This window comes from Podarcis tiliguerta (assembly GCF_965153285.1).
Source record: "Podarcis tiliguerta genome assembly, chromosome: Z".
NCBI lineage: Eukaryota > Metazoa > Chordata > Lepidosauria > Squamata > Lacertidae > Podarcis > Podarcis tiliguerta.
Genome location: NC_139553.1, coordinates 22,457,870 through 22,482,824, shown reverse-complemented (window position 1 = coordinate 22,482,824; position 24,955 = coordinate 22,457,870). Strand labels below are relative to the sequence as shown.

General features: G+C 43.2%; 1 protein-coding gene across 4 annotated transcripts in view; it reads left to right on the top strand.

Moving 5' to 3' along the window:
• LOC310669580 (ubiquitin carboxyl-terminal hydrolase 12-like) overlaps positions 1-23,710 on the top strand; it is a 50,156-nt gene extending 26,446 nt beyond the window's left edge. For 3 of the 4 annotated variants that reach the window (XM_083423940.1, XM_083423937.1, XM_083423939.1), the window contains 6 exons: positions 1,084-1,298; positions 7,835-7,911; positions 10,683-10,766; positions 12,282-12,479; positions 16,108-16,186; positions 21,355-23,710. In XM_083423940.1, coding sequence (XP_083280066.1) covers positions 1,101-1,298; positions 7,835-7,911; positions 10,683-10,766; positions 12,282-12,479; positions 16,108-16,186; positions 21,355-21,456 — 738 coding nt within the window. In that variant the 5' untranslated portion in view covers positions 1,084-1,100 and the 3' untranslated portion in view covers positions 21,457-23,710. The remainder of the gene's footprint in view (positions 1-1,083; positions 1,299-7,834; positions 7,912-10,682; positions 10,767-12,281; positions 12,480-16,107; positions 16,187-21,354) is intronic. The other variant, XM_083423938.1, reaches the window with a different exon arrangement.
• Positions 23,711-24,955: the final 1,245 nt, after the last annotated feature.

The window sequence follows — 24,955 nt, the reverse complement described above, 5'->3', positions numbered from 1 at the left end:
AGAAGCCACTCGCCAGTTCACTCTAGTTTGCTTTGTTATTCACCCCTCCCCATGCACACCCACAATAAAACATAAGTTAGAACTGTTTATAACTATTTATAACTATTTATAATTTAGATCCTGCTGAGATCAATGTGACAAGATGGCCATGGCTTAGTCCCCCGTTGAAATAAATGGGACTTGAGTGCAGCTGCTTTAGCCTGGATCCAGCCCATTACCTGGATATTTGAGATGGGAAATTAGCTGCTGATATGGCACTTGTTGACAAGTGCTGAAATTTATGATCCTGAAGGGATGGCACGAATGTACATATCCAGTGTTGAAAGAGTGGTTAATGGAAGTCTGGAAAATTAAAATGATGCCAAAATTAACTAAATTAAGAGACAACAACTTCTAATACTTTGTCCCCTTTTACTAATTTTGTGAACAATAGCGTACAGCCTGGATATTGAATGCTGAAACAGGGGAGTGTGTTTTCAAGAGGCATTTAAAAGTAACTACTGTGTCCACCACCTTCTGCCCTTGGGAGGGTGTCCAGAAGGTTGGTGCCCGTACTAAGAAGACCCACTCCCTAGGTGTCACAGGGCAGCATCCCAGGGGCTTCAGTATAGCCAGCAAGGCTTTGTCTGAAGATCTTATCCATTGGCCAGGAATGTCTGAGGAGAAGTGGAATGCTAGGTATCCTGCTTCTAAGTTCTTTAAGACTTTATATGCCTTAGTACTGGGATTCTCCATAGTGGATCCTCACTTTCTCTGCTAGATCTAATATACGCGTATAAAAATACATGCAGCAATCAATCCAGCTTAGTTTAAAAGCGCTCTGTGCCTCAGCCAGTCAGCTGTGTCCTACCTAAGCCTTGTGTCCATTGTCGGTTTCTAAATAACTCTCCAGACTTAACGAGGCAGAGTGGAGCACCAATATCATGTGGCACGATTAAGAGGAACAGTATTACGCAGTGTATTTCACCCCCTTCTGCCCCACCATACTTCATCTTGGAAGTAACTGAAACTGTACGCTGCAAGTGACCTAACAGCATTTTAATCGCCCTTCCTTTTGTTTGTCTTGCACATCTTCATTGCCAGAACTCTTCAACAACAACATGCAACAGGACGCACATGAATTACTGAACTACCTGCTGAACAAGATTGCTGACTTACTACGAGATGAGAAGAAGCAGGAAAAGCAAAATGGCAAGCTGCGGAATAGAAGCAAAGGGGAGAAGGTGGACCGCACTTGGGTCCATGAAATCTTCCAGGGGACACTAACCAATGAAACCAGATGTCTTACCTGTGAATCTGTATGTTGTTGTTCTTTAAATCCCCCAAAACTCTTCCTTATCCAACAATAAGCCATTAGAGTATGTTGGTTCATTGATTTCAGTGGGCCTACTCAGAGTATGACTTCTTTTCTTTTTGTTCATTTCTGTCCTGCCTTTCCTTCAGTGAGCTCAAGGTGGTATATGTGGTTCCGCTTCCCAGTTTTATCCTCACAACAACCCTGGTAGGTTAGGCTGAGAGACTATAACTGGACTAAAGTCACCCAGTGACCACTCTCCCTTGGTGAGGTGTGATTCAGACTTATGCTACCACCTCCTGTGCATGCCTGTTTTTCACTTCTTGGTCCCTCACGATCACAGAGGAGGGGTTTTTATTGTGTGTTGTTTGCAATAATTTACTCTGTTATGGGATACCAGACAGAAGGGGCACAAGGTCCCACAATGATGTACGAAAGCAGTTTTGCAAGAAGTGTGATGTGTCAGTATTGGATCAGAGGTGAAGAAACTCATCGGGGGAGGGGGGGGCAAATCTGGCCCTCCAGGCTTCTCCATCCGGTCCTTAGAACTCTTCCTAGGCCACATCCATTACCAGACTTGCTTCTCACCATCCTTGAGTGTTGTTGCTTTGCTAGAATGTGTCCTAGCATGCTTGCCTGATGAATGCTAGAAATTCACATCCGTTTATTTGCCTTCTTCACCTCTGGCACCACCCACCAGTGCCGTGTGGCCCCCAGAAGGTTGCCCAAATAGAATGTGGCCCTCAGGCTGAAAAGCATTCTCCATCCCTGTGGTAAATGCTGGGGAGTCTAGTATGGTGATAACTTTGGTCTTACCTGTTTTATTACATTTTAAGTGTGCTCTTCATTCATTCTGGATCCCATAATGGGATACAAATAATATTTAAACAAAACAATTGCTACATCTAACCAATAAAACACAGTTTAAATAAAATAAGGAACACAGCAGCCGCCAAAAAAATTAAAAGAAAAGTGTCAAGCAAACTTTCTTTGCAATCGCCATTAACTACACAGAGACCTTGAACAATCAGATAACTCCAAAAGCTTGGGAGGATGAGTGATTTTTTAAAAAGCAGGGTCCAGAAGCCCAGTAACACCAAGACCATCAAGCTAGGTGATTGGTGGCACATCTTAGGTATTCCAGCAAAGGCCTTTTATATTTAGCTTCATGGCTAGTATGCTAACGAAATGAAAAAATGAGTCAAATAAGAAGGTATGAATATGTTGACTACTTTGGGGGGGGGGGAATCTAAGGTAATCCACACCACACATTTAAAGCACATTTCATGCGTATGACTCCCCACGAAGAAGCTTGGAAAATGCCATTTGTTAATGGTGCTTTGTATTTCAGATCTGTTAAGAGTAAACCACAGCTTCCAGGATTCTGGGAACTGAAAGCCATGTGCTTTAATGTGTGGTGTGGATGTCACCTGTCTTAAGATAACCAGGGTAGATTTAAGGTGAGTTCCCCATAGACTGAAGGAGCAGCCTTCACCACAGCCTGATACCTTGTTGATGTTTTGGTTTGCAGCTCCTATCAGCTGCAGCCGATACCCTGATGGGAATTGTAGTTCAAAATATCTGGAGGGCACCAGCCGGGCAAAGGCTGGAGTAGACAAATGGCTGTAAGCCATGGCAGCTATATGGAACAGCCAGTATTATCAGTTTTGCTGGTTTTTGCCATCGTACTTTAGACTTCCTTGATACATCTGCCTTATCACTCTTGGAAACAGGTTTGAAGTTAAAATCTACTTCACTTGATCCAGCAGGGCTCTTCTTAAGACGCATTTCAGTCTGAAGAAGATTGAAATAGGAACCAGTTAAGTCAGCCAGCCATTAATTTGCATCGTTTCCTGGAACAAATCCAGTCAATCAGCATGTCCTGCATCCAAGGAACTACATGACTTGCTTTGGATGTGTTTCTCAAAGAGTCCCTTCTGCTATATGGTGAATTGCCTTTGAAAACAAGAGATGAGCTTCCTAAGCAGTGTTTGTGTGTGTGTGCGCATGCGCACGTGTGTGGGACTCCTAAAATAGCTCTCTAGATCCTGACCTATTTCGGAAAAGTAAAGTCCTAAGCAGAGGGGGGAATCTCGAGTGGGCTTTTAAACTTAATGTGCTTTAAAAATAGCATTGGTTTTGTTACCTGCTCCATTCTAAAGGGATCTTCTCAGCCGGCATGGCGCAGCTTGTGAAAATTTGGTTCTGCGGCAATTGCCTGTCGCCAATGCAAGGCTTTCCAAAGGCCAAACTAAATATAACCCCACTCACACAATTAACAGTTGTGTGAATGGTTTGTTTTTTTAAAATATAAATAGCAATCACAGGTGTACTGAATTCAGAGCCAATCAAGGGAGTAGTGGGGAGGGGTTTAAACCTGAACATGCCCAGCTGCAGTCCCTGTCTGGGTTGGATGGGGGAAGTTGCACATGCCTTTGCACTGGAAAGAAGGCTTCCATTTGCACCCATGGAATTGCTGATTGGACAAATAGTGTTATGCTTAGTTTGTCATTTTATATGGGGAGGTTTTTCTGTGTGAATAAAACTACATGTAGCCTGCAACTGGCCTTTATTTTGAGAAGAGGCTGAGCAGCTATCTGGAAGATTCGGGACATATAAAAGGAAGTATTCTTATGCAGTGCATAGTTAAACCATGGAACTCACTCACACAGGAGGTGGTGATCTTCACCAGCCTGGATGGGTTTAAAAGAGGAATAGACAGTTTCATGGAGGAGAGGCCTATTGATGGCTATTAGCCATGATGGCATCAATTCTTGAAGAATTGATGCTTTTGAATTATGGTGCTGGAGGAGACTCTTGAGAGTCCCATGGACTGCAAGAAGATCAAACGTATCCATTCTGAAGGAAATCAGCCCTGAGTGCTCACTGGAAGGACAGATCGTGAAGCTGAGGCTCCAATACTTTGGCCACCTCATGAGAAGGGAAGACTCCCTGGAAAAGACCCTGATGTTGGGAAAGATTGAGGGCACAAGGAGAAGGGGACGGCAGGGGATGAGATGGTTGGACAGTGTTCTCGAAGCTAAGAACATGAATCTGACCAAACTGCGGGTGGCAGTGGAAGACAGGAGTGCCTGGCGTGCTCTGGTCCATGGGGTCACGAAGAGTTAGAGGTAGCAATGCTTCTGAAAACCAGCTGCTGGAAGCCACAGGAGGGGACTGTGCTCTTGTGCTCAGATCCTGCTTGCTGGTTCTCACAAGAATCCTGTCTGGCCACTGTGAGAATAGGATGCTGGACTAGATGGGATCCTGGCCTGATCCAGCAAGCTCCTCTTATGCTCTTATCTTCAGCAGTCTTCAACCTTTTCAGACCTGAAACCTTTAACTCCAACCAGCAATGTGAACCTTAGACTGGAACCCATTTGCAGCTTCCCATTGTGGCTACACAGATTCCTCTAGAAAGCCCACATCAGGCCGTGAGGGCAATGGCCCGCCTCCTGGTTTGTTTGTTTGTTTGTTTGTTTGAGCACCAGATCTAAAATACAATAGCTTCAGATCATGGAAGTTTTATTACAGCAGGGAAGGGGAACTAGTCAGAGATAAAGGGAGTTGAAGTCCAGCAATTGATCCAACACGTCCCCCAGTATATGGAGAGAGGCAATAAGAGGCAGCATTAATTATCCCTTGTCTTTATTTCTCACTGCAGACATACCAGTTTGACAGTCATTCCTTCTCTGCAGGAAAACCCTAGGAATTGTAGTGTGGGGGCAGTGGAGCAAACTACAATCCCTGGGGTTTGCAGGGGGCAGGGGGAGTTATGTCACGTAATTTTGTTGTCTGTTTCTTCCTTGCCTTCCTTCTTCCCTGGCTTTCTGTTTGTCTCTTTAAAAAAAAGGGGATGGAAAAATTTTAAAAAACAAATGTTAGTGGAACTGGTATGCCCCTACTGAGGTCAGGTCATGACTAATTTGGGGGCTGCAACCCGTTAATAGAAAGCCAGTGGTCCAAAACTGCCTTCCTCAGTCTAATGCCCTCCAGATGTTTGAGATTACTACTTCCGTCAGCCCCAGTCAGTATCTGTAGGCTGTCAGGTTGGTTGGGAAAAGTTGATCTATAGCATATGAATCTGTATTATAAGCTGTGGTATTGATTTATGAGTGCGAGAGGATGCTGGGTGTCAAATGATGCTTGACTGCATGAGATCAAAGAGCCGTGTCCATCATTCTCTGCAGTATTGCCAAGGATTCTTGGGCACTCCTGTTTGGTGCTCCCCTTCCTACCACTTTTCATTGCTTCTGTGGCCACCCCTTCTCATACTTCCATTTGAGTACAGGCAATCCTCATTCTGTGCGGGGGTTCTGCATGCATTGGCGGAGCTTGCATAAGCCCGCTTGCCCCCGCTCTGTCCCTTTGCATGATGTTTTTGTGGTGTTTGGGGGCTATCACCAGGTTTGGCAGTGTGCAATCGGTTTGGCAGTGTGTGCGATTGCACATTATTCCAACATGCCTAAACTGGAAGTTGCCTGTATTAAAGATGTCTTCTTTCTTAAACTTAAAACATGATTACTAACCATGGTGGCTGTGCTGTGCCTCCACAGTCAGAAGCAGTGATGCTTTTGAATAGCAGTTGCCGGAAACTGCAAGAGGGGAGTGTGCTTTTGTGCTCGCATCTTAGAATCATAGAATCATAGAATCATAGAGTTGGAAGAGACCACAAGGGTCATCGAGTCCAACCCCCTGCCAAGCAGGAAACACCATCAGAGCACTCCTGACATATGGTTGTCAAGCCTCTGCTTAAAGACCTCCAAAGAAGGAGACTCCATCACACTCCTTGGCAGCAAATTCCACTGTCGAACAGCTCTTACTGTCAGGAAGTTCTTCCTAATGTTTAGGTGGAATCTTCTTTCTTGTAGTTTGTATCCATTGCTCCGTGTCCGCTTCTCTGGAGCAGCAGAAAACAACCTTTCTCCCTCCTCTATGTGACATCCTTTTATATATTTGAACATGGCTATCATATCACCCCTTAACCTCCTCTTCTCCAGGCTAAACATGCCCAGCTCCCTTAGCCGATCCTCATAAGGCATTGTTTCCAGGCCTTTGACCATTTTGGTTGCCCTCCTCTGTACACGTTCTAGTTTGTCAGTGTCCTTCTTGAACTGTGGTGCCCAGAACTGGACACAGTACTCCAGGTGAGGTCTGACCAGAGCAGAATACAGTGGCACTATAACTTCCCTTGATCTAGATGCTATACTCCTATTGATGCAGCCCAGAATTGCATTGGCTTTTTTAGCTGCCGCGTCACACTGTTGGCTCATGTTAAGTTTGTGGTCAACCAAGACTCCTAGATCCTTTTCACATGCACTGCTCTCAAGCCAGGCGTCACCCATCCTGTATTTGTGCCTCTCATTTTTTTTGCCCAAGTGCAATACTTTACATTTCTCCCTGTTAAAATTCATCTTGTTTGTTTTGGCCCAGTTCTCTAATCTGTCAAGGTCGTTTTGAAGTGTGATCCTGTCTTCTGGGGTGTTAGCCACCCCTCCCAGTTTGGTGTCATCTGCAAATTTGATCAGGATGCCCTTGAGTCCATCATCCAAGTCGTTGATAAAGATGTTGAATAAGACCGGGCCCAAGACAGAACCCTGTGGCACCCCACTAGTCACTCTTCTCCAGGATGAAGAGGAACCATTGATGAGCACCCTTTGGGTCCGGTCAGTCAGCCAGTTACAAATCCACTGAGTGGTAGCATAGTCAAGACCGCATTTTACCAGCTTCTTTACAAGAATATCATGGGGCACCTTGTCAAATGCCTTGCTGAAATCAAGGTAGACTACATCCACTGCGTTCCCTTCATCTACCAGGCTTGTAATTCTGTCAAAAAATGAGATCAGGTTAGTCTGACATGACTTATTTTTCAGAAATCCATGCTGACTATTGGTGATCACAGCATTCCTTTCTAGGTGCTCACAGATTGTTTGCTTAATGATCTGCTCCAGAATCTTCCCTGGTATTGATGTTAGACTGACTGGGCGGTAATTATTTGGGTCCTCTCTTTTCCCCTTTTTGAAAATAGGGACAACATTTGCCCTCCTCCAGTCTGCCGGGACTTCGCCTGTTCTCCAGGAATTCTCAAAGATGATTGCCAGTGGTTCTGAGATCACATCTGCCAGTTCTTTTAATACTCTTGGATGCAGTTCATCTGGCCCTGGAGACTTGAATACATCTAAACTAGCCAAGTATTCTTGTACTATCTCCTTAGTTATTCTGGGCTGTGTTTCCTCTGCTGAATCATTTCCTCCAAATTCTTCAGGTCGGGCATTGTTTTCTTTATCGGAGAAGACTGAGGCAAAGAAGGCATTGAGGAGTTCAGCCCTTTCTGTGTCCCCTGTTTGCATTTCACCATTTCTTGTTTCTTGCATTTCTTGTTTGTAGATTTCCCACAGACACTTGGTTTGCCATTGTGAGAACAGGATGCTGGACTAGATGGACCAGTGGTCTGATCCAGTAGACTTTTCTTACGTTTTAGCATTTCTAAACTTGCTTATTTTTATTCCATTTACCCTGCCTCTTTTTTTCTTTTTTCAGGTTAGCAGCAAAGATGAGGACTTTCTGGACCTTTCAATTGATGTGGAACAAAATACATCAATAACACACTGTTTGAGGTATTTTTTTTTAAAAAAACCCAAACACCTCAAGAGCTTCCCAGATAAGCACTTGTGTAATGCTGTCAATATATGACACTTTACAGGAGCCTTTTGCTAACCTCCGGATCATAGAGTCTTAGAATTGAAGACTTAGAAGGGACCCCAAGGGTCTAAGCCAATCCCTCGCAGTGCAGGATTTACAACTTAAAAATCCCTGGCAGGTGACAATCCAACCTCTGTTTAGAAACAGCCAGTGGTGTTTTGGCGATGGTTGTGCTAGCTGGAGTTGATGGGAGTCATAGTCCAAAATGTTTGGACTGTTTTAATGACATCACTGTTTTACTGAGTGATGTCATTAAAAAGTTGTATCCTTCCCCAAGGAACATATCCTCTAAATTTTCACAGATGGGTGGGTGGGGAGAAAAGCCAGAGTCCCCATAGCAAGCATGTTGGTGACTTGTGCAAGTCAATTATTATTATTATTTTATTAATTTTGTTTCTATACTGCCCAATATCTGAAGGTCTCAGGGTGGTTCACATAAAATATCAAATACATAAAATCAAAACAAAACCAACAACCCAATCAAAAACAAAAACCCCAAAGAGCCAGGATTTTTAAAAAGGGTATAGGATGTAGATCAAGTCAGACAAAGGCCTGGTTGAAAAGGAACAATTTTTGCCTGGCTCCTAAAGGTGTATAGTGAAGGCACCAGGCGAACTTCCCTGGGGAGAGCATTCCACAGACGGGGAGCCACTGCATAGAAGGCCCATTCTCGTGTTGCCACCCTCCTGACCTCTCGCGGAGGAGGCACATGAAGAAGGACCTCAGAGGATGATCTCAGGGTCTGGGTAGGTTCGTATGGGAAGAGGCAGTCCTTGAGGTAGTTTGGTAGTTCACTATACCTCCAGCCAGTGTGATGTATCAGCAGAGCATACAGAGCCCAGCAGAGTCTTCAGAGATTTCCTGCTCCCAGCAGAACAGCTTCCAGAGTCCCCAGATACAAAGCAAGGTGAAACAGTACTAACTTCTATATAAAGTTCTTCTGGGCTTTGAAGTAAAGATAACATGTGTACAGATAAATCTGCTAGCACTACCACCATGTAAAAACCACAGCCTCTTTTCTTGACTCTCACAGATTCAGAGTTGGATCCTGACAGCATCAGAACAGAACATGGACCTCAGGACATACACAAGACATACTAAAAGCTAGAGATTATTATACCCATCTCTACACTTACTGATGGGAGGGTGAATGACTCAGCACTCTTATCTCAGAGCATCCAGACTTAGGGGATGTGCTTCCTCCAGACATGAGCCCAAGCACTGTCATTTAACCCATTGTTCACGTCACACCAATGAAGGGATGAAAATGAGCAAGTTCACTTATGCTAGAAATGGGAAGCCTTGGGAACATAGGAAGTCACATGGGGCTCCTTTGGAAGGAAGGGCAGGATATCACTTCAGTCAATCAGGTAATCATCTGCCTTCTACTGAGTTGAATAACAGGGCTGGACATGAATGCGATAGCATTCTATGGTTTCCAGCAGCTGATATTACTGCTTCCAACTGTGGAGGCAGAGTGTAGCCATTGTGACTAGTAGCCATTGATAGCATTACCCTCATCCAACACATTATCGCCTGTGCAGACTAGTAGTGGCTTTCCACAGGTCTTATTTCTCAGCCCTCATTGGAGTTGCTGGGATTTGAGTTACAAGTTCCCTATCCCTGTGGTGCAGAAATGTGAGGAATGGAGCCTTAGGAACATGTGACAGAATAAGTCACGTGACAGAGGAAGCTTCAGCCTCATCCTGCCGGCTGTCCAGTTTGTGGGCCGGATGGGATGTGAGTTTTCTCCCGCGAACTTGAGTTTGCTATATTATAAATAAAAAACAGATTTATTTATCTCATAAAATTTATACACTGCTTGATTGTAAAACAAAACAATGTGGTTTAAAAAACAAAACAAAAAAATATGAAAAGGAATTAACAACAATAATTTAAAACTTTCAATAAATTGAAAACAAAACTTCCACCACCTTTCTAAATATCTAGGTAGGCTTGTATAAATAAAAGTGTTTCTAGCAGGTGCCAAAAAGAGTACGGTGCAGGCGCCTGCCTGATATCAATAGGCAGGGAGTTCCAAAGTGAAGGTGCTGCCACATTAAAAGATTTTAATGTATTTTTAATCTTTGTTGGAAGCCGCCCAGAGTGGTTGAGGAAACCCAGCCTGATGGTGGGGTATAAATAATAAATTATTATTATTATTATTATTATTATTATTATTTGCTTACAAATGCAGAGCAAGTATTAATGTGGCACCTGAAACAGTGCCAGTTCCACCAATTGAAATGGTTGAGTGGGCGTAAATGGGGTAAGGCACTCTCATAGGTAAACTGCTCCCCAATATGAGGTATGAGCAAACAGGAGTTCTTGGTTGGTGGTGAAACGCCTGAATGTGCTAACTCAGTGGTTACCAATTGGTGGTCCATGTAACCCAACCAGGGGGCCTATGGCACATACCTGTCAGTTGTCCGGAACATCCTGTTTTGGGGGGCTGTGCTCTTGTGTGGGTCACATGACTTGCACAGGAGCAAGGTGGAGAAGACTCACATCCTGGTTTTGCACTGGGACTCATTGAGTGCTGTTCACATAACAAAAACTATGACAGAGATACCAACATTTTCAAAAGTGGAGGATCCATGGCTTTGGCTTTTGAAAAATGGGATTTGCAGTACTTGGCTAATTGCCCTAACTGCTCTAACTCTGATTTAACTTCCCATTATTACAGGAAATTCAGTAATTCTGAGACTCTCTGCAGTGATCAAAAATACTACTGCGAGCAGTGTCGCAGCAAACAGGAAGCGCAAAAGAGGTAAGCCTAAAAGCTATTGGTTGTTGCATTTTTATGTCACTTTTCCTCCAATCTGCTCAAGGCAGTAGACATGGTTCTCCATCCCCTTTTGTTCTTACAATAGCCTTGTGTCGTAGATTAGGATAAGAAAAAGTGATAGAAAAGTCCATTCGGAATCTGAACCTGTGTCTTCCTTTGTCCAGCACTTTAATCATTAAACCACCCTGGTTCTCAGTAAAAATAAGATACGTTACAGTTCTCTTTTGTTTGAATTAGGGACAATACATTATATAGAGAGCCAGGTGTGTCTGCTGCAATACTATGAGTTCAGAAAAACCCCAAACATGATATTGCATGTTTACTGCTTTGGTGGTGGTGGTGGTGGTGGTGGTGGTAACTTCCGTGCTACAAAGCAGCACTTATTTCAAAGCAACTGCAGTTTGGAACAATTTGTATTCCCTAGACTTTCTGTCACTGAACCCCCTTTTTTTGCTTGCTTGTGGGGTGCCCCACTTTTGTGGTGGATTTCTTGAAACTATGCCTGCTGAAATCTCAGGTGGTGGAAGGATGACTAAACTAAGTTTCCAGTAGTCGGGCATTGGTTGAGGGTGCACTGAAGAAGCTCTGTGCATGACTTTCAGAATCTGAATCAATTGTTCAAACCCATTTTATAAAAGGTGATGAATGATTTATGCAAAATAAGAGACTGAACTCAGCAAGTTGCAGAATTCCGCAGGCACAAAACTTTGTATTCTTGATGCAGAGTGTTTGAAGGTTTGCATGTGGAGGCTGCGACCCTGATAAGCTTCATCCTGTGTGACTTATGTAAAAGAAAGCTGTCATGTCTCAATACAAAGCAGGAACATATTTTGTGTTTTGAAGCAGAGCCAATCAAATATCTTCTGTTCAATATTTTCTCCTTTTGGAAAATGCCGACTGATAACCTGCAAAAACAAATTAAAGCCATCTGACTTGGATGGTTGGGTAAGAGTAAGTGTTACCACTTTTGCCTCCTACTTTTCTCACGGATACAGGAGAAAATCAATTGTTCTTATTTCTTAGTCAATAGCAGCCAGAGCCAAAAGGCAGAGTTCATTCTTTCTTCTGCTTTCCTTGTTGTGATGAGAGACGGATGCTTTTGGGCCATTTAAGAAGTTGCTTTGAGTCCAGATGCTCCATAATGCTCTTTCTCAGCCTTCACCAACCTTGTGCCCTCTAGATACTTTGCACTCCAACTTCCATCAACCTCAGCCAGCACAAGAGGGCTTGTAGGCTGAGGCTGATGAGAGTTGTAGTTCAAAACATCTAGAGGGCAGCAGGTTGGCAAACAGCCGCACTGATTCTTCCCAATGTTGCACAAAAGAGGTACTGAGTAATGTTTCAGATTTGCGAATATTGAAAAAGCTATCCATTTATTTGAATAACTTACCATGTTTACTGTTTTAAACAAGCTTTCTTAGAATTCAGAGTGATTTCATAACATGGATTCCACCCTCCACCATCTCATTCTCTTTTGGTCTTATTTTGTGGACCTAGGATGCGAGTGAAAAAGTTGCCCATGATTCTTTCTCTGCACTTGAAAAGATTCAAATACATAGACCATCTGCATCGATATACCAAACTTTCCTACCGTGTAGTCTTTCCTTTGGAGCTTCGACTCTTCAACACTTCAGGAGATGCTTCAAACCCAAATAGGATGTATGATCTTGTGGCTGTAGTTATTCATTGCGGCAGGTAAACTATGAGGGATCACATGCATACCATGTGATATAGCATTTGCTATGTATTTGGGGGAAATATTTGTCTGTTCTCTGTCTGTTTGGAGACGTTCTGCTTGTGGGCTTCCCATAAGCGTTTGCTTGGCCGCTGTAGGAACAGGTGCTGGACTGCATGAATCTTTGGTCTGTTCAAGCTTTCTCTTACTTCAGGGGTGGGGAGAATGTGGCCCTCCAGATGTTGCGGAACTACAGATTCAAGATAATTCGCCTGTGATAATTGGTTCCCTGATCATGTTGGCTGGGAGTTGTGGTCCAGCAACACCTGGAGGAACACAAGAGTGTCTTGCATGTGCTCTATTACAAGCCTTCTCAAAACACTTTAAAGGAAATCTTCCTACAGCTTTCACCTCTCTTGTGCAAAGTACTCCCCCTCTTGTTCATTCTGCTTCTGCTCTTTGGTACCTGTCTTCACCAGCTGATGGCACTTCCCATAGGATGGTCTACCCTCAGAATTATGGAGTCTGGTGGATTCCTGAATGCTCTGGGGGATTTCCCAGCTGACATGTTGAGACTCTCATCACACTGTGGAATGGTGATGTATGTGGAGCCATCAGTATGATCTCTCCTGAGTGTAGTCACCATTGCTGTGGAGCACATAGGTTGTCTTTGTACTCTAGTGACCTGCATGTCTGAGGATGAAGACCAGCTTGAAGAAGTGTGGTTGACCACCTACCCCCTTGACCATCTTGGCTTCTTAAAGTTGGCCATAGTAGATGGACTAGGTGGGTCCAGGGAGTGATCAGTGCTTCATTTGAGGAGGGAGAGGTACCACCCACTCTGAACTTCCTTAGAACCTCCTTAGAACCTCCCTCTACCTGGAAGTGTTAAGCAACCATTAAAAAGGTAAAGGACCCCTGACAGTTAAGTCCAGTTGCGGATGACTCCGGGGTTGCGGCGCTCATCTCGCTTTACTGACTGAAGGAGCCAGCGTTTGTCTGCAGACAGTTTTTCTGGGTCATGTGGCCAGCATGACTATGCCGCTTCTGGAAAAATCAGAGCAGTGCATGGAAATGCTGTTTACCTTCCTGCTGGGGCGGTACTTGTTTACAAATATCACTTTTTGGGACAAGGGTACTTGAGAGGGTGGTGTTGGTCCAGCTTCAGGCATGCTTTGAGGAGACTGAATATCTGGATCCATTTCTGCCTTGCTCTGAAACTGCCTCAGTTGCCCTGTTTGGTGACATTGTTGATGGATTGGCTCAAAAAAGTGAGACTTGAGCACACTGTACTTCAATAGTTTTGCTCATATCTTCAGGGGCATTTCCACAAAGTAACTATGGGAAGCTACTGTTTGACACTGTGGGAGCTTTCCTGCGATATCTTGCAGGGTTCTTGCAGGGATATGTGGATGACACCCATCACTATCTGTCTCTCTCATCTGAGTCAGGAGAGGTGGCTGAGGTGCTATACTGGTGTTTGGAGGTATTGGTGGGTTGGATGTGGACCAAGAAATAGAAACTATCCTGAAAAGACAGAGATGTTATGTGTTCCAAGTTCTCAAGTCAAGGACGTGGGAAGATGGCTTCCTCTGGACAGGGTTGCACTTCCGTGGAAGGAGCAGGTTTGTAGCTTGGGTGTACTGCTGGATTCAGCATTATCACTTGAGGCTCAGATGGCCTCAGTGACTAGGAATGCTTACTTCCAGCTGTGGCTGGTTTGCCAACTACAGCCCCTTCTAGACAGCGATGACTTAACCACTGTACTCCATGCTCTGGTAACTTCCAGATTGGATTATTCCAATATGCCCTTAAAGACAACTCAGAAACTTCATCTGGTTCACAATGCTCCAGCCAGATTACTGGCTGGGGTTCCCTATAGAACGCATATAGCCCCTGTTCTAACAAAGCTGCATTGGCTGCAGGTTTGTTTCTAGGCCTAGTTCAATGGGCTCACACTAGTGTTTGAAATACTAATTGACTTAGGCACCAAATGACCCCCTCCTTCTCTACAGACTCACTCCGGGCGTAAAATCAGCAGAATACCTGGTAGTTTGTCTTGGTAGTTCTACTGTCCTCAGAAGTTTGGGGTGGTGGTTGTATCCCTGCAGAGGGCATCACCTCTGGCAACCCCTAAGTTGTGGAATTTCACATTTCAGGAAATCTGAAAGAGGCACCTCTTTGCTATGGCTTGAGAAGTATGTTTTCAGGATGTACACTAATCCTGTGCTTGTAGTTTGTTTGAACTGTTTTTAATACTGATTTTTTAAATTGTTGTCACCCACCCTGGGCCCTGCTACTGAAGGGCAAGTAATAAATGTGGTTGTGATACTAGTAATAATAATAATATGTCTGCATCTCAGAGGGTAGCTTACTAGGGAATGGCTGCCCATGACTGCAGGTGACAGATGACTGATAACTATTTTATATGTTACAGTAGCTTAATGTGTTCCATCTCATTTGTACAATCAAGGAAGAGTTCTCAAGTTGTTTTTAAAAAGCAAAAAACTATTGTTGGATTTTCCCCACTCCCTGCCGCCCCCTACAGTAATTTAAGACATTTGCTTGATGCGCGCACAAATTATACATGAATTAATGTTTTCAACTGATCGTTTAGAAATGCTGAGTTATTTGTAGAAGCCAGGTGTAGGCTGCTCCCATCTTCTCTGAAAAGGAAATTGAAATAAAATCTATTATTGGAACAATGAAATTATTTAAAGCAGTATAGTTTGACCAAATGTTTCTAAAGGTTTATATTTTCATGGAGTCAGCGCCACCTGGTGAGAATTCATAAGCACCGAGTTAACAAGGGTAGCCAATTAAAAATGGCAAAAGGGAGCATTGCCTGCACATAGGAGGCTACCTTAGATACGGTCAGACCGTTGGTCAGTCTAGCTCAGTAGTGACTGCACTATCTGGCAGTGGCTCAGGAGTTCCTCTCAGCCCTGCCTGGAGATGCTGGGGATTGAGTCAGGGGCCAGCAGCATCCAAAGCATGTGTGCTGCTGTTGAGTCACACAGCCCTTTCCCAAAGAACAGTAAATGCCAATGAGAAGGGTTGCAGCCTAACCTCTACCCTGACTAGTTTGCCATGCACATGAAATGTTTTTGTTTGGAGGGCTGTTCAGTCTTGTGAACCGCCTGCTTGAAGTAGTAGAGCACAGACACAGATTCCCAGGTTGCTAAGAATTAGGCCTACAATGCTGTATGGCTCCTGTATTCGCACACACTTTAAAAAAACCCTGTAGGTTTCAGTGACAACCATTAATTTATGATATTAATATACCACCTGTCTGACTGGGTTGCCCTAGCCACTCTGGGCGACACGAAACAAATTAAAACATCACAGTAAAACATAAAACATTAAAAACTTCCCTATACAGGGCTGCCTTCAGATGTCTTCTAGAAGTTGTATAGTTGTTTATTTATTTGACATCTGATGGGAGGGCGTTCCACAGGGCGGGTGCCACTGTTGAGAAGGCCCTCTGCCTGGTTCCCCGTAACCTCACTTCTCACAGGGAGGGAACCATCAGAAGGCCCCCAGAGCTGGTCCTGTGTCCAATGGAGGTGGAAATGTTCCTTCAGGTATACAGGGCTAAAGGTGTTCAGGGCTTTAAAGGTCAGCACCAACGTTTTCGTTTTGTTCCAGTGGTCCAAACCGTGGACATTACATCACCATTGTGAAGAGTCATGATTTTTGGTTGCTGTTTGACGATGATATTGTAGAGGTAGGTCTATATATTATGCCAACTTCTCACACTCTGGTGATAACTCTCACGGTGTCTTGGATGTAAGTCATTGTCACGACACATTATTTAGGCGTTTAACCTTGACTGGTGAAAAGTGAGCTGCTTTTACCAGTCCCGTAAACACTTTTGGTGGTTGGTTATTTTGCTGTTGTTTTCTCATTCTTTGCCACTGATGGTCACAGAAGAATAAGGGTTCAAAGGGGGGGGGGGAGTCTTAAGAGATCTGCCACAGGTGCTTTTGCATAGCAACAAGTGCAGAAATCCTGGATGGGCTTCATAAGTAAGCAAAGAGAAGGATGGGGAAGGGAAGGAGAAGGGAGGCAAAAATTAATAAAGTTCCATCTTGAAGGTTGGGGTTCAGTGCAGGTCCTGGAACAACTGAAGTCAACTGATACAGGTGCCCTGACTTGAAGGTGGTTGATATTGAAAAGTGATTAAATTATTACAGACTCTGTTGGTTGCCTTGTTAAAGGCAACAGCATAATTTCAAATGTTTCCTCTAACCATGGTGTGCAAACCCACTTCAAAGCATGTGTTCATTCTCTCATTTACAAAGGAATTGTGACTTGCATTTAAAATGGTTTGCATAGATGCACAGGTAGTGCAAAATCCCAGTTAAATATACAGAATAAAAGAGGATGATCACCCTGGAGTGGGGGAAAGGGAGGGACTGTTTCGTTCCTGTCCAGTTCCAGATTTGCCAACCAGAGTACCCATGTTACATCTGCACTGGACAAAATTGATCCCATTTACTGTCCACTGTCTAGATCAGCGGTTCTCAACCTGTGGGTCCCCAGATGTTGTTGTACTACAACTCCCATCATCCCTGACCATTAGTCATGCTGGCTAGGAATGATGAGAGTTGTAGTCCAACAACATCTGGGGACCCACAGGTTGAGAAACACTGGTCTAGATCATGTTTTCTCTTCCCTGTTTGATTGGAGCAACATCTGTTGACGTCTAGACATAGCAGTCAATGGGTCAGAGTGCTGTCACTATTCACTGCTTTCCACCGGAGAGACAAAGGAGGCCATTTAGAAAAGACACTCTGAGTCAACATCGAACTTGTACTTCTAAGTTTCAAGGCTATGAAGATGTAACTTTTCCAAAAATACAGTATTGATCCTGCAGTATTCTTGATATTAGGGCAAGGAACATAAGGGTGTTGGTTGCCATGAGACTGATGTGTTTTCACTTCCAGAAGCCAATAGTTTCGCCAGCAGCGTCAAAGTGTTTATCAGATTGTGAAAAATAGCTGCGGAAACGGGAAGAAGTTGTTTTCATGCCCTGGCTATTTTTTCTTAAGAACTGTTGTTGAAAGGACTGGCAATGAAAATTGGAACCCATTTCCTTTTCAGTTCTTAGTCTGAAAGATTTTTTCATGTGTGGAGAAAGTTCTGTTTGTTTAAAGGAAAAGATATTGCAACCAAGCTGTGTGGTTAATTAAGTGGCTTATTGTTGGGTGGGGAGGGGAGCCGTCCGCAATTTAGCCACTGGTCAGGGTTATGGGACCCTCAGGTTTCCCCTATCAGTTCTTCATTTTTATTACAGAATTAGTAATCAGCTGGTTGGTTGATGGGTTGTGGAAAGGCCTCTGCTCCCAGGGACCACAGTGTATTCTAGATCTGATGCCTATAAACCCATAGAGACAGAGCTTAGCCTCCTCTCTTTTCTCTTATATGGGTCTGTCTCCATATCGTTCGAGGACCACATCTTCCACGTTCCTTATCAAGCCATAAGTACAGTGTGTACCCTTCCCTTTGCTGTGGCACCTGCTTACCTATCTTGGGTTCCCCATTGACATTTGTGGCATGGGTTGCTGCCAATCTGGTCCCCTGGGGCTAGGTTGGTTTCTGAGGTTTCCACTGGGGTGAGTCATCAGATCACTCTGGAGGACAGCTGTACTTGCTCCTTTTTCTTTTAGAAATGGAATTCCGTGTCTCCAGGTATTCTTTGTCAGTGTTATAGTTTCTGTTAGGATGTCATTGGCAAGCCTTGGTGCTCTAGGGTCACCATCTGGATCCTGCTCCACATCGAAAGTGGCAAATGCCTGGATGGGATGGAAGAATCCTCCCACCACTGCCTGTCTGAGTCCTCAGAATCCCAGTTTCTTTCCCCAGATTTATGTGTCACCAAATCAGTAACTGCAGCTGCTGTTTTATTGATGGCTACATATCCATCCGGGATCTGAGTTGGTCTCTGCTGGATTGCATTGAAATAGCTTGTATCCAGCTCCCCCAGTACTCCTATAGCTGGGCTCCTGAACCACTTTTCATAGGAATCCTTATCTTGGTATCAAACAGGTAGGGGTGCAATGGATCTCTTGAACCATTAGCCTCTGCTAGTGCATTTAAAGTCCCAGCAGACCTACCATGACTTTTCCACAGCCTCACTGCCCATGTGAGCCAGAAGACTGTTCATTCTGTCAGTGGCTCTATTTCCCTGGTTAGGGTCTGGATCTGAGTAGCTGTTATTGGTTTAATTCGAGTAATGACTTCTTGTTGCTGTATTATGAGCCCTGTGTTGGCTCATCTTTTCCCAGCTGCCTTTTCTGTTTTTCTTTGTGATGTTCTGTGAGTGCTCTCAATTTTTGTTTAATCATCTTCACCCTTTTTCTCCCTAGTAACTTGCCTCCCAGCACCTGCTAGTATCTCCTGACGTGACTTGTCTGATTCCTCCTGAATTTGTTGGATGGCTTATATCATATCCTCTGCTACCCAGTTGATTCTGTTAAATCAGACATTGGTATCAGTTGCCTGCCTTCCACCATTACTCAGGACATTGAGAGCCTGGTTGTGCCTTCTGCTGTTTTTGTCCAGTCTTTGACTTGTTTTTGCTTTGGCTCAACAGGAGGTTGGCAAGGATCTGAATCACAGGTCTGCTCCTGTGGTGTAGCCATTGCAAGTCCCAAATGCCCATATCCCTTTTCACCTTCATATACAAACATTTCAAAGAATCATAGAAGTGTCACCTAGTACAACCCCTGCAATGCAGGAATCACAGCTACAGTATCCCTAGCAGAATGGCCATCCAACATTTGTTTAAAAACCTCCATGGAAGGAGAACCCACCACCTTCCGAGGGAGCCTGTTCAACTGAACAGCTCTTAATGTTAGAAAGTTCTTCATAAGGTTTAGTCAGAATCTCATTCCATGTTAATTTTAATCTATTGGTTTGGGTCCTACCCTCTGGAGCAGCAGAAAACCAGCTCATTCCATCTTCCACATTACAACCCTTCAGATATTTGAAGACTGCTATCATACCCTCTCTCAGTCTCCTCTCCTGCCGGCCAAACATACGCAACTCCCTCAACCGTTCCTCATAAGGCTTGATTTCCAGACCTTTTGTTATCTTGGTTGCCTCCTCTGCACACCTTCCAGCTTGTCAATAGCCTCCTTAAACTGTGATGCCCAGAACTGGTTGGTGAGATCCTACTGTGCCTTCGGGTCCTAATATGTCTAATAAAGAATAGTGTTGGCTATGAGAAACAGTGCTCCCAAGTTTATTTAACACATCTTTTAAGAATATAAAACCTCGATATTGGTGGTACTTATTAATACAACATAGATTTGGACAGAAATGGAAACCCCAGTTTGGCAGCCATGGGGCTTGATGAAAAGTTGGGCCACCATCACATCCATAGGTCTGCCTCTTGTGCTAGGGCAGAAGGCAGGGAATGGGGCAGGCAGACAAAATGCTGTGAACCTGAAGCTGGCACAGTTTTTTAGTCCCAGGTGAGTCTTGATTGTATCATGTGCTGCTCTGGGTCCTGTGCATCCCAGGCTAACTCAGGCCCTTCACACACCTTGTTTCTGGGGTTTCCAGCCATCCATTTGCCCAATCCAGCCCACCCCCACCCCAGTGCAAAAAAGGGGGGGCAAAGATTGTATCCATCAAACCCAAAATCTACTTTTGCATTGTAGATCAATACTAACAGTTTTCTTTATATTTTTGGGTTTTTGCCAATAATTGCCAGTTTCTGAAGAGCTGTGCTAGCTATGATAAATTAAATGTCTGCTTATTTTTTACCTATACATCCAAATGTTACCTTCCATTACCGTATGGGCCTTATCAATGAAATGGATTTAGCACTGGTGATAAATCCTCCTGTGGCGAAGTCTCCTCCTCCAGACTCCCCTCTTCTACCGCCACAGGCAGCTGTCTCACCGGTTCCACAGAACCACACAAATCACTGGCCCTCCCCTTAGATTATCCTTCCCATCTTCCTCCTCTGCCCACACATGCCCCCACTTCTCGGGCTCCTGCCCATCGCTGGCATGGAGAATCTAAAGGAATGCATTTCCTTTAACTTTTTCAAATACTTTTAAATTAAATTGTAATAACAAGCAGGCAGGTTACAGGAAAAAACATGTGAAAGTAAAATCAGTTTTTTTGTTTGTTTTTAAGAAAAGAAAAGATAAGCTGTCACAATGCCAGCAAGTAACTACAGGGTAGAATTAATGCAATTTACTGTTGATAATAGACCATCTTAAGAGGGAAAGGATGCCTGGTCTCTAATTACAAAGAGTTCCATAGCCTAAAGCAAAATACAGTGGTACCTTGGGTTACATACGCTTCAGGTTACAGACTCCGCTAACCCAGAAATAGTACCTTGGGTTAAGAACTTTGCTTTAGGATGAGAACAGAAATTGCGCGGCAGCAGCGGGAGGCCCCATTAGCTAAAGTGGTACCTCAGGTTAAGAACAGTTTCAGGTTAAGAACAGACCTCCGGAACGAATTAAGTTCTTAACCCGAGGTACCACTGTAGCTTTTCTAAGATGATTTTCTAAGTTTCTATAGAAATTGAAAGCTGTTATATTTTGAAATGAGCCCCCTTTTTAATTAAAGTCCTGCTTGATTAATCAGTGGTACCTTTTTAGGCTAGGAAATATTTGTTTTTGAACAATTTTTGTCCTTCTGTAGTATACTTAGAGGTAATGTGTGGCTAATAATCCAAATTAAATAGCTGGTTGCATAATCCCAGTGAATTTTCCAAGTCTTTTAATTCTGATGCAGTCTCTCTGTGACCACCACCACCACCTCCCAGAAATATTTTGCTGAATTTAAAGGGGGGGGGGGAGACACTAAGTGAGATTCAGCACGTAGTGATGTTATTTTCCCCTCCCTTCTTATTGTCTTAAATTGCAGAAAATTGATGCTAAAGCAATTGAAGAATTCTATGGATTAACATCGGACGGTTCCAAAAACTCAGAATCTGCATATATCCTCTTCTATGAATCAAGGCACTAAGACAGTGCACCCTGAAGCATCTTGCATGTTTTCAGAAAAGGAATCAAGCCACTGCTCAGATAGGACATTGTAGTGATAGTAAAATCAATACCTCATCATTGCCATAGGACCACAGGACGTCACCAGGACATAAACTGGGACATTTTCTCAAGGACGACAACTGCCATTAGCAAGAAGGCATCTTGCTTTGGATTTCTTTCTGGGCTATTTTATACTTGTTATCTTCCCAAATCTGTGTTACCTCTACTTGAAATATGCCTGCTTGAACATTCAAGAACCAAGGAAATATTTTCTTGTTTTTCAGTAGTATTATGCAGTTAGTTCATCATTCAGGGTTGATGGCCTGAGACTGTCCCTTGGTTTCTATTTTTTCTGTTTTTTTCTGTATTCTAGCAGAATGATTTCAGTCTTCAGTGTCAGCTCAAGACCTGTTTTAGGGTGTGAGTTGCAGAACGTTGCTGACTGCTGTTGGTGGCCCAAAACAGGATTGCTGCCAGATTAAATTGTATTGGAAATATCATGCCTTTAATTCTGTGTGTGGCAAGAGAAAAAGAAAAAGTTGTTCCTATAGTGTTGTGAATTTCCTCAAAGGGTAGCATTTTGATTTCAGACAACACTATTCTTCTTCTTCATTTATCCCTACTTTGTTTCCCCCCACCAAAAAAAATCTTATTGAAATGTTATTTTTATGTGCTTTATAATGTATTCTCTACTCAAAGCCGCAATATTGCAGAATCTAAGGGAGCAAAAAGTAGATGGAAATCTTTGAGGACCTGTAAGATGAATTGATTGTATTTCTTGGAGCTCTTATATAAGCCAAAAGTGCCCTCTACTGAAAATAGATATATTTGTTGTTTGTTTCACCGTATAACAAACTCTACAGACACAAACAAAAAGGCAGTTTTTGGAGTGAATCTACATTCTATAAATACCTATTAAGAGGCAACACTAATTCTGAGAATTAATGAACAAATCATCCTTGTTTTGCAAACAGCGGGAGTTTAAGAAGAAATAACTGAGGTCAACATGTACCGATGCCTTGAGAAGTATCCAATTTAAGCTGTGGACCATGTATAATTGCCCAGTTCTTGATTGGCTGCTGCTTCAACAGAAAAACAAGGCTCTCTCATGAAGACTGAATTTCACTTAGTGTCTGTTTACCAGATCTACTGCCCCTGTTTATCCTGCCACGTGAATTGGTCACCAGTGTGCCTCCTAGGTGGGGTGGTCCAGGATCCAGTGACCAGTTTTGGCTATGGGGAGTCTTTGTTGTGCCTAAATTGACATTCCCACCTGAAATGGCTTCCCAGCATGTTCCAGTGGAGGGGAGACACTTTGAGCAGTCCTCTAAAAACATCAGGATTGCCTCCATTGTAGCAATGGGAAACATGCGCAGCAGCTCCTTGTAAGCGTTAGAGCACATGGAACTCTGTACTGGGACACATGAGTGGAAGTGGAGATTCAGCCTTCCATTTGGTTGTAACATTAAAGCCGCCTCTGCTTGTCCCAAAGCAGCCCTCCGTATCATGCTCACTGTCGAGGAGGAGATCTACTTAATTACAATTCCATAACTTGTGCTCTGGTTCTCCCCCCCCCCCCAAAAAAATACAACCATTATGTGCAAACATCACGTCACATTCTCTTAATGTCTTCTTACGCAATTGTCTCCCCGGCAGAATTCTGCTAGCAACAAATTCTGCAATTAAAAACGGACAAACTGTCAGGTTTCAGCATTCACACTTCAACCACTTCAGGGAGAAAACTGATGTTGCCTAATATATTAATGCCAAAATATGCAAAAGTAATCTTTTCTTCAGAGGTTGTCATCACTAATAAAGTAAGTCTTTGACAACTGGCTCTTGATAATGCACTACAAGTGAATGTTCTCTTGGCTAGAAATCCACCCGTAAAGACCCAAAACGGGGCCGTTAAGCAAAGCCTGTCATCTTGTAGGTCTTCAGAGGAACGTCACAGGTGTGAAGGCACGCACTAAACAGCAAATGGCAGAGTAATGTAGGAGAACATAAGGCAGAACATAGGACCACCCACTTCTATTTTGTATAATTGGTGATAATCCTTTTACAAATAAAATGCCTTGTAAGAAATAGAAAATATTAAGAGATATATATACTATAGATTAAAAGTGCACTTCTGCTACAGTTTCTATTGTGAAGAGAGTGGTTTGATGCTGCTTCTGTATAATTAAATGACTGTCGAAATGTTTCCAATAAAAGATTGGGTATGGTGAAATGCATCAAATGTATGTGCGTTGTTGCTGTTTTTAAATTGAATTTAAATGCTAGACTAGGGGATATGTTTATTCCATTTCTATCATCTGAAAGGTGGTATGTGTGGTCTCCCTACCCCTGTTATACCTTTACAACAAGAACCCCGTGCTGAGAGAAAGTGACTCATGCCAGTTATATATTTTTATTTATTTATTTAGCACAATGTGTGTATTGCTTACCTGTAAATAAAACTTGTAAGTGGTTGACAAAACGGCAAAACAAAAGTATAGATTAAAATTAGCAAAGGTGAAAGTCGTTTTTTAAAATTAGAAATTAAAAGCTCATGGCAGCTTTTACGTGTCTGGGTAGGTTTGCCCAGAGATTTTAGTATGTGCCAAAACAGATATAACAAAGGTGCCTGACTGATGCCAGTACAAGATACATTTTATAGTTCAGAATATCTGGAGTGTACCAATGCTGATTACCCTTGTTTGTTTTATGGTATGTTGGTAATATAGCCATATTGCATATGAGAGAGCTAGAAGTAAGATTTGAAATGGAAGCTTCCTGGTTCACAGCTCAGCCTCTTAGAAGGCATGTTCAGGCCTGGCATTAGCACATAATACATCAGTAGGCAGGTGTAAGGGCAACTTGTAGTGCCCACTGCACTGCTGCCTGGATTTGGTTTCTCCCCTTGGGGAGGTCTAGCCTGAAATGGCTCTCCCCACCTTTGAAAGCCACCATGGGTTGTCAAACAAAGAACTTTACATTGACCATTTATTTCTCCAAAACTTCATGCTGAATGTTGAGTAGCCTTGGTGAGCAACTGTCCTTGTGACAACAGTCTCATCTCTGTGTGTCTGTAATAAGAGTTTTGTGTTCAACCTGTTTCTTTGCACATAACTTCTATTAAGAGCACGGGTTTTTATTAAATTAATGATTTCCACACTTTTTTTTCTAGAATAGAAAGCAGGACTTCACCCACATGTTTGGAAGCTAATGCTTCTCTGGGGAGAAAGCAACTTTTTGAACACAAATTACACTATCCATTAAAAAACCACATTTGGTGGTGGTTTTCTACAAATTTTTGGGCAGTGTCGGGCAGTTCCCACTAGTTGTAAATGTATTGTACTCTGGTTTCTTGGGATTGCCAAGTGTTTAAACAGAATGTAGAATTTTTCATCCCTTTTAAACAGACTGGGTGAAGGGAGGTCCTGGACTTAGTACCCTCTACTGCTGTAAGACATGCTATTAAGATAAAACATGTCAAA